At 35.9% G+C, this 18,582-nt stretch overlaps 2 protein-coding genes across 2 annotated transcripts; one reads left to right on the top strand and one right to left on the bottom strand.

Moving 5' to 3' along the window:
• Positions 1 to 1,159: 1,159 nt before the first annotated feature.
• On the bottom strand, positions 1,160 to 8,107 carry LOC123880458 (PDF receptor-like). The gene is made up of 12 exons (XM_045928585.1): positions 8,096 to 8,107; positions 7,417 to 7,520; positions 6,861 to 7,034; positions 6,157 to 6,319; positions 5,506 to 5,735; positions 5,159 to 5,219; positions 4,843 to 4,928; positions 3,916 to 4,102; positions 3,291 to 3,430; positions 2,548 to 2,652; positions 2,109 to 2,225; positions 1,160 to 1,379 (listed from the first exon to the last, which is right to left on the bottom strand). The coding sequence occupies exons 1-12, from the start codon at positions 8,105 to 8,107 to the stop codon at positions 1,325 to 1,327; spliced, it is 1,434 nt and encodes a 477-aa protein (XP_045784541.1). The 3' UTR covers positions 1,160 to 1,324.
• A 5,696-nt stretch (positions 8,108 to 13,803) lies between these two features.
• LOC123880379 (tubulin polymerization-promoting protein homolog) lies at positions 13,804 to 16,814 on the top strand. Its single transcript, XM_045928489.1, has 2 exons — positions 13,804 to 14,412; positions 16,566 to 16,814. Exons 1-2 carry the CDS (start codon positions 14,228 to 14,230, stop codon positions 16,753 to 16,755), a joined length of 375 nt encoding a protein of 124 aa, XP_045784445.1. The 5' UTR covers positions 13,804 to 14,227; the 3' UTR covers positions 16,756 to 16,814.
• Positions 16,815 to 18,582: the final 1,768 nt, after the last annotated feature.

Here is an 18,582-nt window from a genome sequence, read left to right as displayed (position 1 = left end):
CTTAAACTAGTGTGAATGGTATTCATTATAAATATATGTATGACAGCTTAACTCCCTTGCTTGTCGGAGTACGTTCGACTAGTTTTGAACACTCCGGGGTCCTTATTTAATCGGCCTGTACAAGTGACGCAGTGCTAATGAGACTGTGAGTAGCGTGAACTCTAACTATTAAGCCGTCATACATAATAATATAATTTTTATAATAATATAATTATAATTTTTTAATAATAAATGATTTTTTATAATAGATTATCCATTTAATACATGGAGATAAATATTTTATATTTGGACATTGAAATAGATAAGAATTTTAATATAATTTTTGGGCTAGTTATGCACCTATGTGTACGTTATTTGATATGTAATAATAAATAATTGTTTCTATTTAATGAAATTTATATGAAATATAAAATGTCTTGTATTAAACTACTAAGATGTTATTTTATTTTTATTCCATTAATCCTAAAGTGAGGGCTAAATGATACGATAGTTTCTCTTATATTTTATTATAACATAACATATCTTATATTAACAACAAATCTAACAATAAATAGTAAATACATTCAAAGTTTTAAACCGAAAGATGTTATAATGATAATTATAATTTAATAAATACATAATAATCCAAACAGTCATATTTTTATATTATAGCATATTAAAACAAAATTAGAAATCCAAGAGTGAAGCTCGCCCGACTTCATACCTAGGTACATTACACGTGTAGCTAAACAAAAGTTATTTTTTACTTTTTAGTGTTTGTGGTTTTTGAAGTCGGTTTTATTTTTCTTTTGAAAATTTTGTATTTCACAATTTTTAGTGGCCCCACTGTACTATAATATGCTATGCCCAGTTAAAACCCTACTGTTTACTAAGCTATTACACTGATCACGAGCAATTTGTTCCTATCCATTGAGGAGTTCTGTTCTCCATCTCCGAAGATATTCATCAGATCTTCACCAAATTTATATGGGACCACCTGCACCTTTCAAACCCTTTCAAACAAAAATAATAATTTCCAAATCGGTCCAGGGGTCTTTGAGTAATCGGGGAACATACATAAGATTCCGACGAATTGAGAACCTCCTCCTTTTTTGGAAGTCGGTTAAAAATAAGGGTTACCGGTAAATGATAATATAATATAATAATAATAATCGTAAAGTTTACGTTGCATTACCAGTATACTGAATGATTATAATACTTAAGTAATTCTAAATTAGTATAATATCTAACTATCTCTATTAGTTTTTTAGGTCCCTACAATAATATTATAGTCTCAAAGTTACTTTTCCCTGTGTTATTTAAAATTGAATATGGTGGTCCTTATTCACTCTTGATCTGGGTCTTGTTCATCACTGAAGCTAACTTTCTTTCTTCTATATCTGTGGAAATAAAGTAAAAGTTATGCGTATGTACATTGTCAATCCGCGCTATTTTTATAAGTGTGGACGTGCCTTTAAAATAAATAAATAAATATACTGTTAGGGTCAGCGCAGACCGAGCGAGCGAGTGGCGACGAGTAGATTTGCAGCGCGCTCGCAAACGCTGCACTGGCGGCGAATAGAGGAGTGGTGCGCCGTGTGGCAGCCGATGTACGATAACATGGCCGAAAGTCGGCTGACAGCCCGTCCCCATATCTTGTCGGCTGTGAGGCCGGATTTTAATCGGATGTTTCAATGACAGAACATTTTGACACACAATCGGTTTCAGAGAAGTATGAATAGCTTCATATAAATTAATGTTCTGCCACTGGATCATCCTGTTAAAGCTAGACAGACGATAAGTTGGATCCGCGTGCGACGGCTCGCGCGGCGCGCCATTGCGACTCATACGCCGCGAGTGCTTGAACGGATTCATTTTAATATAATAATTTCATCCGTTTGTCAAAGCTTAGTTTAAGTTGATAAAAAATAGGAGCCGCGCCTTGCCGCCCCTCCACTCCGTCAGTGGGCCTTGCGCCTTGCTGTACCTAAAGACAAGGGAAGGCGAATTACGTGCGTGCCTGTTGGACTTCGGACGCTCGCTCGCTTTTGCTATTATAGAAGCAGCGTTTTCCTTAAACATAGATATGTTACTTAGGTACTTAACTATTTACCTATTTGTTGACTTACCGGTTAGAGCTTGCGTCAGAGTCAGAGTCTGAGTCTGAATCAAATTCTTCAGAGCTACTTGGATTTGGCCTATCCCGTTCTTGAGAAATTCTAGACGGTCCAGGCTCGTCTCGATAGCTGCAACGAAAAATATAAAAGTCATTATTATTACATTCTTAAAATCTGGTCAGGTACATAATATTATCCCGTTACTACTACGGTTAGTTTTTAAGAACATTGGTGCCCATCAATTCTTAAACGGTAGTTTTTTCTAAAACTGTCTGATAATAATTAATTGCATAAGGGTTTTAAAACAACTTTAAAAAGGTATGATTCAAGGGGATAAATCAATTTTTCGTACCGTTTTACCCCTAAGCAGCCAAAATGTTTGTTTAATTTGACTAGTTACTGGGTTATTTAAGCTATACCTATTGATTATAAAAAAATGCTGTTTACTTACACATTCATCTCAATAATTTCTGGGCCTAGAGTGTCGCGTTGATCATAAATCTCATGGAACCTTCTTAGCATGCGACGGCTGGATACCGTGCTTTGCCGTCGTTCACTGGAAAAAGGTATTCAAAATTCAAGAATTCAAAATATTTTTATTCAATTAAATATTTACAAGTACTTTTGAATCGTCAAAAAGCATCTATCTACCTCTGGTTCGGAATGCCTTTCCTACCAAGAAGAACTAACAAGAAACTTAGCGGTTGCACTTTTCAAAGATTTCATATTATGCCACGTATAAAAGTAATTGAAGTCACGCACATTGCTGGAGCGAGCTGCAGGTCGAATCCACGATCTTTTATCATTTACATAATCTTCGATTGTATAGTATGCTTTTCTCAGGGGCATAGTTTTGATAGATTTCTAAACTTCTGTAAAGGCAAGTCCAAAATTGATTGCAGAATTTTGTTATAAAAGATTCCCACAAATGACTTTTGGACCTTCCTGAGGCATAGCGTCGGAATCGCAAGCTTGTTACGGTATGGGCCGTTGAGAGTTCGAGAAAAATGTAGAGTTATAATCCGTTTATATCCCCCTAAAAAAATATCCCCTAGGGTGGATACTCGAAAAAGCGAGTTTCATGTATACGCCATTATTAGAGTCTATGTTCAACTGTCAACAGTGAACTTCTACAGGCTTGCAGGACAATGTGATGATCATTTATGTTAGTAAGATAGGCAATAATTAATATACTTGGTGTCAGAGCACAGAGGGTTGTGTATCATCGATACAGTCGCCTGCTGTTCGATGTCCTGAGTTCGATTCCCCGCATTGTTTTCAGGAGAACGTTGTCGAGGAAACAAATTCAGCCATCGTCTAACTGTCTCTTGCACCTGAAACAATAATAAAATTATGGTGACCACCTGATCAGACCGACGAGTGGGTGATCGGCCACGCGCTATTTTCTTTTTACCCGACTGCGGCAAAGCCAAAAGGAAGGGTTATGATTTTAGCAGTCTATGCATGTATGTATATGTTTGTATCCAGATTCTGTGTGCTTCACCGTAGTGTCTAAACTACAGGGCCGATTTTGATGAATGAGGTATCAATTGAGTCGTTGTAAAGGTCCGGGTAACATAGGCTATATTTTATAAGAAAAAATTGACCTAACGGATTTAACATCGAAAAAAAGTGGAAGTCAATAGATTTTTTTTTTGCTATTGTATCGAGTGGGGTGTAGGATGATGTATAGTAATTAGATAAGGCCAGCTTTAAGTTTTATTGTAGGTAATATTTTCAATAAAAATAAATTACAACAAAAAATATGATATAATGTAAAAATAATACAAAATATATAAATTATAGTTATCGTTCTTACCTCGTGGTTCAAGCAACAGTAGAGTACAATGGTAATTAACCCTTGGAATGATCGAAAAAAATGCGCGGTATAGCTCCATAGGGCAAACACCCATGCGTCGATTGTCCAGGTGTCTGTTTCAATCATAGAGCAAGCACTTGTCAACACCAATAGTACAAGTAGACAGATAGTCGTTTTCACTGCAAGCCTGTTATTGAAAAAAAAAAAATTATAGGTGTAGGTACTTAGCTTTTCGGAGCTATGCGATTAGTTATTCATCAATCAATTATGATCAACCCATTTCCGCTCCACTACTGAGGACGGGTCTCCTCTCAGAATGAGAAGGGTTTAGGCCATAGTCTGCCGCGCTGGCCAAACGATTGGCAGACTTCACACACCTTTGAGAACATGTAGAGCTCTCAGGCATGCAGGTTTCCTCACGATGTTTTCCTTCACCGTTAAAGCAAGTGATATTTAATTGCTTAAAACGCACATAACTGAAAAGTTAGTGGTGCTAACTCCCGACCTCCAATTAGAAGACGGACGTTCTAGCCACTAGGCTATCACAGCTTGTGATTAGTTATTGCTTGCAACCAATTAAAGAAGAAAAATATAGTGAGGAAACCTGCATGCTTGAGAGTTGTGAATCCGCATTTGGCCAGCGAAAGAATATTCGTTCTCAGTAGTGCGCTGGCAATGGGTTGTGATAATGGTGTATCGATTGTGTGTCGACTGAAACAGCTTATGGGGTAGAATGCTTGCAGGGGTGAGTATAGTGTTTTGGATAAATCTTACTCTACAAAACGTTCTAAAAGGTTTATAAAGTCTTCCAATCCACACTTGACCAGCGTGATATACTATGGCTATGTTTTTCCTGAGAGGAGACTAGTGCTCAGTAGTGAGTAATGGGTTGATCAATATGGTGACGATAATAAAGATATTATTTACTTTAGTTTCCCCATGTCAGCTTTGCGAGTCCTTTTTAACTTTGGTATCAATATCTTCATTATGTAAGCAAGAAGAAGCGCGTTTATCTGCAATAGAAAATTGTATGAGAAACTTTTCAACTTTTTAAATGTGTTACGCCAGATGACTTTCTCAGTCATCCCCTCATTCAGTTTCACACAATCGACCTTTGCCTTGTCTTGGGTCATGTAGTTTCCCAACATTTAGGAAACCATTCGCAAACTTCTGTCTTCGCACTTTACAAAATATATACTTCAATAATTTATTAGATAAAAAACATTCTGCTTACCAAAATAACAAATAAGCGTGGTCCTTGCAATATCCAATACAGTTTATTAAAGTTGTAGCCAAACCAGCAGCTGGAAACAATTGTTCTCTTGAATATACCGTAAAACATCGAACAATCATTATAGTTGAAGCAACATTTAAATGTTACTTATTTGTATGTATAAAAGACACAGATAATTATGTTAGTAAATTACGTAAACTCAGAACTAAAGCTTCGAGGGTTCCAAATGCGCCCAGGTCAGAGAAGTGTCGGTCAACAAACTCAGCCGGTAATTTTTGTTATCACCACTTCACATTGAAAAAGGCATTGCAACGTATGCATTGCTAGATAATTAATATAACAAACGTTTTACTTACTCAACCTTAGTTTCTGTCTCAAAAAAATAGCCTGTAAGAGCAGCCCAGATGGCCACGTTCAGGAGAGGAAGAAGGCAGCTTAAAGCAGCGTATCGAATCAACGGAAATGTGAATCGTACGGTGTTACAAGAGAAACAGCGTGATATAAAAACAGCATCAATAAGGATCCACATGAATATCGTAGACATGGAATATTCCTGAACGAAGTAAAATACTTCACAAACATATTGCTGAAAATAAAAATCAATTTTTTTTATTAATACGTCCACCATCTTCACACAAAAGCCTTAGAAAATAAAAAACATCATGTTTTTGGTTGAAGAGCGTGATGCATGCAGAACGGACAGAAAGACAAAAATTAAAAAATACTGTTTTGGGCGCTACATCGATTATAATACACAGTAGGTATCCTTCTCCGATAAATATTTTCAAAATACTTTATTAATTAACGTACCGAAATCGTCCAGGTACCTACAGTTTTATTTTATGTAAACTATTATGTTATTCTAATCAATCTTAATTAAAAACAATTGTATGGGAAGGCACTGGCCTCTATAATACGGGCTGTCCTAATATTGGGGCCAGGACTCCATGAAACTCACATGTAAAAGTTTGATTAATAAATCATTTCATTTCATTTCATTAACTTACAGTGTTGTTGATCCCCCTGTATACTTCCATGCCTCCGAATAGTGATTCATCAAATCCATTGACTATTACCTGATCGGTGTAGAGTAAGAGTTGTACAATAACGTTGGTGAGCATAGCTCCAAACAAAAATAAATGGATAGTTGTTCTCTGATGTTGTAGCGCTCTAAAACAGATAAAGCATGCTCTATTTAACAGAGGGTACTATTAAAGGCGGATTTATATTTGACTGACGTGTCGTGTCGTGACGCATCAGAACTGAATCGGTATCATACATTTTGTATGGAAACGTTTACATTGATGTGTTATGACGTGACGTGATGGCATCTGATGTGTCGCGTCAGAACCGATCCCGATTCGCGTCAGAGCGGTGGGTTGCGGGGGGTGCGGAAACGGCGCCATCACGACACGTCAGATTAACGTGCGCGCGTCAGTGCTGTATTATGACGCGTCAGAGTCGCATCGCTTGATAGAAGAACATTTTAAACGTTAGACCTTTTCTAGAGCTGCGTTAGTATTGATTCGAAATATTATCCTGATGCGTCAGAACACGACACGTGTCGTCACGTCAGTCAAATATAAATCCGCCTTAAATGTAGTAATTCTATTAACCAGTATAATTAGAAACTCGTTTAGTTATGTAGTTTTTATTATAGTATTAAGTACTAAGTATGTTTAAAAATATACGATAATCATAATAAGCTCACCGTTGGACGTCTATTTGTATGAACACTTTAAGGTTCCTCCTGAAAATCAACACTGTAGCTTGCTGCAGCTTCGTGCTGACTGGGGAACCCAATGATAACAATTTATTAGGGGAACCTTTTTGTTCCATGTTATTTTGAACAATTTTTAATAAAGATTTACTCAAGTAAGGCATCCTCCGTGCGTTGATGATGAAATAATTAAACGACACGAGTTCCTTCGTAAAAATAGGTTTTTATTTTTCTTACAACATAAACCATACATAAACAAACAGTCTTGACGTATATTGAGTGAAGGTTTTTTTTTCCTAACATTTATTTTTAAATATGTGTGGTAACCTACACAAGTTTTCGTAAGTGCGAATTGTAATTATTGTTTCTTGGACAAATGCTATTTTGAACTATCTATTTTAATGCCTTTTAAACTTTCCTACGGAGAGGCGTTCCTGGATTCTAGTAAGGAACAATATAGTATTCTAAACAACAACTGATTACCAGCTAATAATATTCTAAATATTAGGTAAATTTAGGTAGGTATCTAATTATTTTATCTACTTACGGAATAGCGCGGTATATAATCATGGATGTCAATATTGCAATTGCGGATATTAAGCATCCACATATATCAAGAATCCTCGTTTGTTTTGCAATATCTTGTTTAGTCTACAACAGAAAAGCTTAATGAATTTATTTAGATTATATCTATATGAGAAGCTGGCGAGCAAAATGCTTAAATAAATATAAGTACACAAGATCAAAATATTTTTTCTTTAATCCCACTTTAGTATTTTTAGCCCACAGATACAAATCTGACCTCTTTCCTAAGAAAAATGGCCAAGAACTGCAATGAGATTGAGTCGAATTTCTTGATATCGACCAAAATTGTATAATTATAGTTAAATTTCAAAAGCTTTCATTCAGTTTTTTTTTCTGCTTTTGAAAAAATTTATTTCGTGCTATTACACCGTTATGTTCGTGAGCTCCTCATATGCTCTGGTAAGTATAAAAATTTATTTAAACCATAAATAATTTTCAAAGTAAATTACGAAGTAGTGTACATGTCGCAGGTATATTGTCAAAGCCGTGATATTACAATCTCACTAGTGATATTATAATTAAACGGTAATAGTGACGGTAACCCAATAATAGGTATCTATAATGTAAAACATGTACTTAATATAGGTCCGTTAACATAGCGGTTGACGACTTAAAACAATTGGCGCTTGGCTTTAACTTACAATAGCCTTCATTCTCATGGGTTATATTCTCTTCTTTCCTTCATCAGCGAGAATGAATTTTACACAACATTTAATATGAACGTAATATATCCATGGAATAATATAATTATTTTTGTCAAAAGAAGTACACAGCAAAGACATAAACGATCATACAGCTCCTCGACGAAATAAAAACACAAAAAAATAAACAAATCATTCACAATGAAACCATGGTACGTATTATAACAAAAATATTTTAAATTACTATGTAAATAGGTAAAAAGAGCCGCGTACCGAATCTTGTCTAGTACGCACTGTGAATAAAATTCCTTGCGAAATTTGTCACTTTCTACCCATTTTTCGCCGAGACCATTCTTTATTTGCCTTTTATTACGGCCTAAAGGGCGTATCAAAGGATTTATCACGCATCAAACTCCCTTAGGGAAGGTATATTATGCATAACCATTTTATTTCCTATTCTTTGTCAATATTATTTTCTGATTCTACCGCTACCGACGCGGTAGACGAAGCGAATGAAGGAGCGTGACGTTTTCCTTTCAATATATCCTGATTCCTGAGCAGCCGCCCGCGTGATTTTTTTGCAGAGTTGGTCAGCATGTACACATATTTTATACTTTACACAAGTGTAAATTGAATATTTATAACACCCACGACAAGTGAAAGTTACAGTAACTAGAAAAGAGCTGATAACTTTCAAACGGCTGAACCGATTTTCTTGGATTACATCTAAGAACACTCTCGATCAAGCTACCTTTCAAACGAAAAAAAATAAATTAAAATGAGTTTATCAGTTTAGGAGCTACGATGCCACAGAAAGATACACAGACACACAGATACACAAGCCAAACTTATAACACCCCTCTTTTTGGGTCGGGGGTTAAAAAAATTCAAGCTTTAAATTACGCTGCGGCTCAGTGGATTTTGTTTTTGCGCATTTTATCGCAAGTGCGTGCGTCTTCTTATAACATTTATACCATAGAATTTTGATGAATACCAACAGTGATTAAGGAAATCTATACTAATAAATAAAATTGGAGTGTCTGTCTGTAATTTCGAAATAACTACCACATATTAAGGTCATATGGTTATTTGAACGATACCATCCCTGAATCACACGTTTTTAAAATTTTTGTCTGTCTGTCTGTCTGTCTGTCTGTCTGTCTGTCTGTTTGAAAAGGCTAATCTTCGGAACGGCTGAACCGATTTTAACGGGATTTTTACATACAAGTAGAGGATTGACCAGGGTGTAACATAGGCTACTTTTTTAACCGACTTTCAAGAAGGGAGTTGTGTTTTTCTACCTATGTGCAACGAAATCTCCGAAATTTCTGAACCGATTTGCGTCATTTTTTTTTTAATCGATAGAGGAACTTTGCGACATTGTTTCTTAAAAAATTTGGATTCCAACTCCTCAATCCTGATGCTGCAGGGGATCTGACCAATCCACGCGGGCGAAGCTGCGGGCATCAGCTAGTCAATAAGTATAATACTAAATATCGGGAACACTTGTTGAGGCACCTTAATCAACTGGCACATAGCCTGTTAACAATGGAACGTATAAAGCGTCTGAGGCGGGCAAATGTGCGCGATAAGGTGCAGATCTAAGGACACTGGTCCTTAGACTCTGTAAAGTCATAAGTGATCATTATAGACTACAGGCCCATGTTTAAAAATGGGTGGGTCATATGAACCACCAGGTGACGTATACAGGACGATATAAGAGCATAAAATAATAAGTTTCAGCACTATGCCGTCACTTGTAAACTGTCCAACAGAGTGCTGGTGAGAATTGAAAAGTGCAGGTAGAGTGAGTACATTTTGGTCATATATTTTTGTACGGCATTTTTACCATCGATAGATCCATGAAAAATAATAAGAAAGCGCGCAGTGCCGTAAAAAAATGGTGCGCCACAAAGTCAGTAAATGTTTTGATTTTCTGACAATTTCCAGGGTAAATTTGGTCATTTCATTCTGTACGGCACTAGTTTCATACTGTTTCAATACAGCCTCTAATCCATTATTCCGCAACGCCGTACAAAAATCATGCGACAAGAGGAAAAAATTGAGGGTAGCAACCCCCTCTCTTTCCGTGGTCCGGGGGGTGATTTGAAACAACATAAAATTAATTTATTTTGAAAGTGTTTTATGCATAGATAATATTTTTTTACATGCCGTACATTTTCGTTGGTCCAAAGGTTTGTAGGGGATGTGGATATTATATACACACCCGTTCACTTCAGTTAGACGGCATAGTGATTTCATCATATTATCAATTGTTCTCTTCAAAAATATGTTAATGCCGTACAGTATCAGATGGCCATAAAGTACTACCCTTAAAATGGTAGCGTCATTTTCATCAGCCTAAAAGATATGGTCTGCATTAAAATGTACGGCATAATTTTTTCCTAATTTATTTATCTTAATACTATTTAAAACAAGGGAAAAGCGTAGAAAATTGCTATATTTTATTAATCTATGAATATTTAAACTTTTGCAATAATTTGAAAAATTTCAGTTTTTGTATTTATCTATAATTTTTTTTAGAACAGTTTCTTTTGAACGGCAATACTATATAACAATAGTATTTTACACTATCATGTTAAAAAAAAAGTTGCCGTACAGAGTCAAATGATTTTACAGCTTTAAAAATTAAGTATACCATGAAATTAAGATAATTATTGATACACATTCAAATGAACACTAATTTTTTTACGGCATTATTTTTAATAGTACTTTTGAGTGCTAGATAATGTTTTGGAACCAAAGCCGTACTTTCTCAAATCACCCCCCGGACCACGGAAAGAGAGGGGGTTGCTACCCTCAATTTTTTCCCCTTGTCGCATGATTTTTGTACGGCGTTGCGGAATAATGGATTAGAGGCTGTATTGAAACAGTATGAAACTAGTGCCGTACAGAATTAAATGACCAAATTTACCCCGGAAATTGTCAGAAAATCAAAACATTTACTGACTTTGTGGCGCACCATTTTTTTACGGCACTGCGCGCTTTCTTATTATTTTTCATGGATCTATCGATGGTAAAAATGCCGTACAAAAATATATGACCAAAATGTACTCACTCTACCTGCACTTTTCAATTCTCACCAGCACTCTGTTGGACAGCTTACAAGTGACGGCATAGTGCTGAAACTTATTATTTTATGCTCTTATATCGTCCTGTATACGTCACCTGGTGGTTCATATGACCCACCCATTTTTAAACATGGGCCTGTAGTCTATTATAACCAATCTGCTTATTGTCTGTCGACTGATCACACACGAATCCATACTAATATTATAAATGCGAAAGTGTGTCTGTCTGTCTGTCTGTTACCTTTTCACGGCCCAACAGTTTAACCGATTTTGACGAAATTTGGTACAGGGTTAGCTTATATCCCGGGGACGGACATAGGCTACTTTTTATCCCGGAAAATCAAGGAGTTCCCACGGGATTCCCAAAAACCCATCCACTTAACCGATTTGTATAAAATTTGGTACCGAGGTAGCTTGCGTCAATGTAATTGACATAGGCAACTTTTTATCCCGGAAAATCAAAAAGTTCCCACGGGATTTTTAAAAACCTAACTCCACGTGGACGAAGTCGCGGGCATCCTCTAGTAAAAAAAAAATAAAAAAAAAAACAAAATTCTGAGTGGAAAATTACGGTTAAATTTGTTACCCTAATTAGGAAATAATTAGCTTTTCACCTCATAAAAACTAGCCAAGTGCGAGCCAGACTCGCGCACCGAGGAGAGTTTTGTACTCGGGTATTTTGTCGACATTTTGCACGATACATCAAAACTATTATACACAAAATAAATAAAAAGTTTAAAAATGCACAGGTATAAGTCCTTTCATATGACACCCCACTTGGTACTTACTTACTTGAAAATTCTAATTAAAATACTAATTATTTGTTAGTGAACACATTTTAATTTTTGTTGTTATGAAGCTTAAATTTACGGTTTTCGGATTTATTCCTTTACTTGTGCTGTAAAACCTACCTACCTGCCGAATTTCATGATTCTAGGTCAACGGGAACTACCCTATAGGTTTTCTTGACAGACACGACAGACGAACAGACGGTCAGACGGATGATACCCGTGATTTCATTCACGTGGAATTTTAAAAAAGGTTTAGGTTTTTTAAAAACCCCATGGTTTGTCAGTGACTGTCCAGGTCTTTAACTATATCCATTATCCATGCAAAAATCACGTCGATCCATTGCTCGGTCGCGTTGTAACTGAAGAACACACCAACGAACAAGCACAGCAAACACACTTTAAAAAATTTGTACTAAGGGTAATGATTATAGTTATGACAGGAATTGTAAACTTTACAAAGGAAACCGTGGGACCCGAGGAACGCATGCATAATACCTAAATAATATGATCCATGAATAGTTCACCTGCCACTTAAAATTATTGTATTACACTGCTAATGATTTGATTTAAGTACCTACCAAATATAAGATGTAAGTTTCCTCAAAGACAAGCTAAGTAATAATAAGCTCCATAATTTCGATTCCACTTATCTATTGCACACACCTCACGTTTTTCGTTTGAAATTTTACAAGTATTATCATTAGTCATAATTATTTTTTACTTTTGAGTACATTGATTTTCTTTTGTTGAAATATTTATTTTCTGCTTATTAACTTTTTTCTCCTGTTTGATTTGTGAGCTGTATATAAAGTTTCAAGTTTCAGCTCAAAAATTAGTTTAAAGTTGATAGTATACTTTGTACCAAACAGGCAAAGGAACAAGAAAGTGACTTAATAAGAAACCTGGTAAAAAAGAACAACTTATTATAGGTACATACAAAGTAACTATAAGATTGATTGGTCGACCGCATCTTCTTTCAAATGGGTCCTTCTCTGGTAAATCACTATAACTGTAACTTGTAAATCACTAAAATATGTTTTAAGCTAGGGTTTTAGTGGACGCGACTATTCCTGTAGGATGCAACTTAATAAATGTAACAAATGTAGTGAGATGTGCAAACTTCTGAACCTCGCACAGGCGCGTTGTATATTAGCTATTTATTGTATAGCCACCCACATAAATATGTATTGATTGTAAATATACTACGTAGTTGCTTGAGGTATATATTTCCCTTACATAACTAAGAAAGTCTTAAAAATACTGGTATGTTTACCCCGTAGTAAATAAAACATCCTCCGAACCGCGACAAAGGCGAGTTGTCTACGTAGGCGGGCGTAGAGCTTCTGCAGTGCTACGCAGCAACACATGCTACGACATGATTTATCCAACATCGATGTTTATCCATAATTATTTATCCAAAATTCCACCCCCCACCCACCCATTGTAACACCCCCGACAAGTGAAGGTTACAGTAACTAGAAAAGAGCTGATAAATTTCAAACGGCTGAACCGATTTTCTTGGATTATAGCTAAGAACACTCTCGATCAAGTCACTTTTCAAACAAAAATTAAATTAAAATAGAGTCATTTGTTTAAGAACTATACAATGCCGGACGGAGTAAGACGGAGCGTGTAGCCAAGCAATAATTTGTGGGTTTTGGTTTTGTCTCTATGTTTTGTATACTCATACTAATGTTCATTGCACCATTGAGGATTGAGCCATGAGGTATGATTGAGATTGTGAATGGATTGTGATTGGTGACTGAGTGACACTATCGTACGTATCTATAGCAACCATAAGTTATTTTCGATACACTTGGACGAATTGTTGTCATTTGTAGTTGTAGTTCATAAAATATTGGTTGTTGATTATTATAAGTTGTTATGGTGTTATTATGGTTGTTCCGCTGTTTGGGAAAAAGTCCTTTTTAAACTGTTAAAATATTATCAAATAACTATTGTGGGACTGGCGGAACTTGAAACCCACATGCCTCTGCGTTGTAGATGATTGTGTACCATTTGTGTACTTGACAAACTCAAAGATAAGTATTTTTCTTAGATCGTTAATTTAATTCTTTTATAGATTGTTGAACTTAAACTATGCATTTAAAACAGAAAAGGATAATTTGACTGCACGGATATCAAAGTTTTTTGGGTTTTCTCTATAAACAGCGATTCTGTTTGAAGTGTGAAATCAATTATCGTAACTTTTTAAAGAAATCGGTATCTAGTGTAAACCCTTACTTGATATGGGAGAGGAAGAACCAGCGACACTAGATGGGCAATTTTACGAGTTTGCCAAGATGATGGACAAGAAGAGAGATGGCAAAACTATCACATTGTATTTCTCTGACTTCTGGTTTAGACAGGCTAAGCTGTTGGACGATAGAAAATTAACAATGACGGATACGGGCATTGCATTTAATAAATTTAGGTGAGTCTTTTTGGTGTCCTCTGTCTAGACTGAAAAAAATGATGTCTATCTCCAGGACGCAAATTATCTCTTTGTTCTCTTTATTCAATTCCGTTAAAATCGGTTAAGCAGATGACCCGTGAAAAGGTCACAGAGAGACACATTTTTAACAATGACGTGATTTTTTGAGAGCTGAATTTTATAATAATTCGAATCTATATACCAATACTTATAAAATAAATGCGAAAGTTTTCAGTTAGTTTGTTTATCGGGTTGTCCTTCAATTACGTCGAAACGAATCTACGTAATTTTTTGCATGTTTAAAGTTAAAGACCTGGAGAGTAACATAGGTTACTTTTTATCCCGGAAAATCAAAGTGTTAGTTAAACAATTGCAGCCTGCTTCCGTCTTGGACAGCAACATCACTTATCATCAGGTGAGATTGCAGTCAAGGGCTAACTTATATCTAAATAAAGAAAATACATAAGAAAAAAAAAGCCACATAAAAAACCAAAGAAACACAAATACATTATTAACTCATTTTAATGAGCAACCGCACGTCCCTTGCCAACAAGGCAGGTAATAATAGACTAAATTGCACATACCCACAATGTATTAATTCTTAATTAGACGCGGCCGCTCCAAACGTTCCGTACACATTCTATCAAAAGATGGAAAAGAAATTTTGATAAATATGATAGAACTAGCCGATGCCCGCGACTTCGCCCGCGTGGATTTAGGTTTTTCGAAATCCCGTGGGAACTCTTTGATTTTCCGGGATAAAAAGTACCTAGCCTATGTGCTAATCCAGGATATTATCTATCTCCACTCCAAATTTGAGCCAAATCCGTCCAGTAGTTTTTGCGTGAAGGAGTAACAAACATACACACACACACACACACACGCGCACACGCACATACACACAAACTTTCGCCGTTATAAAATTAGTGTGAAGTGTGATATGACGAATAATATAAAATATAGCTACGAGTTTAAAAACATTCTCGTTCGTGAAGGTGGCGGAGGATGAAAATCCCTTATTGTCATGTAACCTTTATAGGATTCAACTGATTCAAATAATATGCCTGAGTATGTTTCCAGCAAAATTTTCCTATTACGTGTATAGGAAAATTTTCGGCATTGTTTGGGCCACTAAAAAAACATCATAATATTAGTTCGCGGAGTCGTAATTTTGCAAAAACAATGGGAGTTCTACAAAAAATACTTCGCGGAGTTGTAATTTTCCAAACAAATTTTTGGGTGTTCTCCAAAAGCTAAGATTTTTAACTACGATTTTACTTGAACCTAAAAGCCAGACTTACAAAGAAAATGAGTTAGATTTATCGTCATTAAATTTATTTATAGATTAGTGCTTGGCTGCAATCAGACCTGCTGGCGAGTGATGATGCAGCCTAAGGTGGAGCGTGCTTACTTATAGAAGCTGCCTATTCACTATTGACTTGAAGGTACCCATATTAAAAGTGGAGGAGAAAACTGATTTTATAGCAGGGCGTTCCATATTCTAGCGATTTGGATTAGAAACGAGAAGGCAAGTCTGTGGAATTTCAACGACATACGGTGCGATATTAGAATGAAACCAGGTCAAAAAGTCCTTGGGGATACTTTCCGAAATATATCTCATTGGATTATATCGATAATCCGAAATAAATTCGATCTGATTTAACCAAAATATTCAAGTTACAATCGAGTTTACAGAACGAACAAAATGGAATAGATGGTTTTGGTCTCTAGATAGGTCATAGAAATAGTAAAAAAATATTCATCTGTGAGATAGGTACTGTATAAATCTCAGCTTTGATCTATGTCTACTGTCTACAGAACTTCATTAAGTTCGATTAGTTGGTATTCAAATAGGATTCAAATTCCTTTTGTACCTATCTATGAATTCACTCTTCTTAATTTGATTACCTCATTGATCGCTCTTAATAAATTATACGAAGTCCACAAAGCTGGCCAAGTGTGGATTAGCAAACCTCACACATCTTTGAGAACTATAAGGAAAACATCAGGCATACAAATTTCATCACGACGTTTGCCTTCGAAGCAAGTTATTTAATTACCGCTTCTAATAATTTTATAAATTCTGTGGTGTTGACCATAGCCGCAAAACCAACATGAGTTTCCTCTTTAATTTAACGTTGGAATTGTTTTAGTAAAACAGAACTCGATTGGGATGAATGGAATGAATTTCTCACAGACCTATGTGAAACCAAGGAACTGGACGAGGAAAAAGTCCGCGAGACTCTAACTAACTGCGGATTACCAGGCCAGTCGCCAGTACAAGTGCCACAGTACAGAGACTTCTTCCTAACTTACAAACCAAAAGAGAAGATGCTGTTTTAAATTACATTATTTAAGGAACTGACGAACCAAACCTTGTAATTACACTTCTCATCAAAATACTTTTTTTCTTTTATTTGTACGTTTTCCCTGATAGAGAGAGAGAGCCAGCGAGTGCCAGACCTTCGTTATTTTACTAACGCCCGACCCAAAAAGACGGGTGTTATAAGTTTGACGTGTGTATCTGTGTATCTGTCTGTGGTATCGTAGCTCCTAAACTAATAAACTGACTTTAATTTAGTTTTTTTTTGTTTGAAAGGTGGCTTGATCGAGAGTGTTATTAACTATAATCCAAGAAAATCGGTTCAGCCGTTTGAAAGCTATCAGCTCTTTTCTAGTTACTGTAACTTTCACTTGTCGGGGGTGTTAGAAATTTTTAATTTACACTTGTCTTCTCTCTACAGCAAACTAGTGGAGAGAGAGTTTTCGCCGACCATAGGCACAGTAAGCCATCAACTATCAGTATATTTATATCTTTTATTGCAAAGTAAATCATATACGACTGTACGTTTCTTAAGAACGTGAAAATAGTCAATAGCTACTCTCATTCTTATCGTATAAGGGACATGTCCCAGCATGTGCCTTATACGATAAATCATTTTATACGATATTTGGCGTAAATTGTATGGACACGTAGATAATCGAATATTTAAAAAAATTCAGATGCCCTTGACTGCAATATCAGCTGTTGATAAGTAATGAGGTCAAACTTGTGTTATGTCTGAGTTCTTAAAGTGTATCCTTCAATTACGAGTACCTTGTAATATTAATATTAAAGCACAATTCACGCGTAATTTTGAAGGCAGCCTAAGTGTACCTATTAATTAATTATTATTATTTGATAATTCTTCGATAAACATTTACAAAATGCCGATCCGTTTAAGACTTAAGACCTTGAGATGTACGAAAATTTAATGTAATGTTTTGTAAATGTACTATTATGAGAAATAAAGGAAGAATACTAACGTCTAGTAACTATACTTACTTATCGGCAAACGGTGGAAAATTAATTTTAACAAAAACCCTTTAAAAATCCATACCTACTACATAATGATATTATTACTGCGCAAGTTTGACTGTCTGTCTATTTATCTCTTTATGCTAGCTTTTAATTGATTTTAATAACAAACCTATTTTAACCAAACATAATTCAGAGATAGCTTGCATCCTGGTAGCTACTTTTTGTCTTAGAAAATCAACGAGTTCCTACGGCATTGTCAAAAACCTAACCTGCGTCGACAAAGTTGCAGTCAGCATCTAAGTTTTTGGTACAGATATTTGGTCCGAAGTCGGGGCATAGCCTTGTTTTTATCCCGGAAATCAAAGAATTCCTATGGGGTTTTTAAAATACCTAAATCCACGTGGCACGTGTCAATCCAAGTCACGGGCATAATATCATCATCATCATCATCTTTGTCAACCGATAGACGTTGTCTTTTGACATAGGTCTCTTACAGGGACTTCCATACACCAAGATTTTACGCCGCCTGGATCCAGCGGCTTTCTGCGACTTGTTTGTGTCGTCTGCCCACCTAGTGAGGGGTCTCCCAACACAGCACTTTCCAGCTTGAGGTCGGCATTCCAGCACCTTGGGACCCTAACATCTATCGGTCTATAGGTCTATCGGGCATAATTATATAGTGAAGAATAATAAAGCTTTGTTTTGTTTTTCGTTCGTTCGATATTTTGCAAGGCTCAATTATATTCTCAAGTAGGTTTAGTCTCGATAGGTGATTATATTTTCAAGTAGGTTTAGTCTCGATAGGTATTTATATTCTCAAGCAGGATCTTTCTTACATGGTGCCTTTTTGAACGGATTACCTACTTCTT

The sequence above is a fragment of the Maniola jurtina genome, chromosome Z (assembly GCF_905333055.1).
Source record: "Maniola jurtina chromosome Z, ilManJurt1.1, whole genome shotgun sequence".
Classification (NCBI taxonomy): domain Eukaryota; kingdom Metazoa; phylum Arthropoda; class Insecta; order Lepidoptera; family Nymphalidae; genus Maniola; species Maniola jurtina.
The sequence above is the reverse complement of the archived record's forward strand: the minus strand, read 5'-3'. Positions and strand labels throughout refer to the sequence as shown.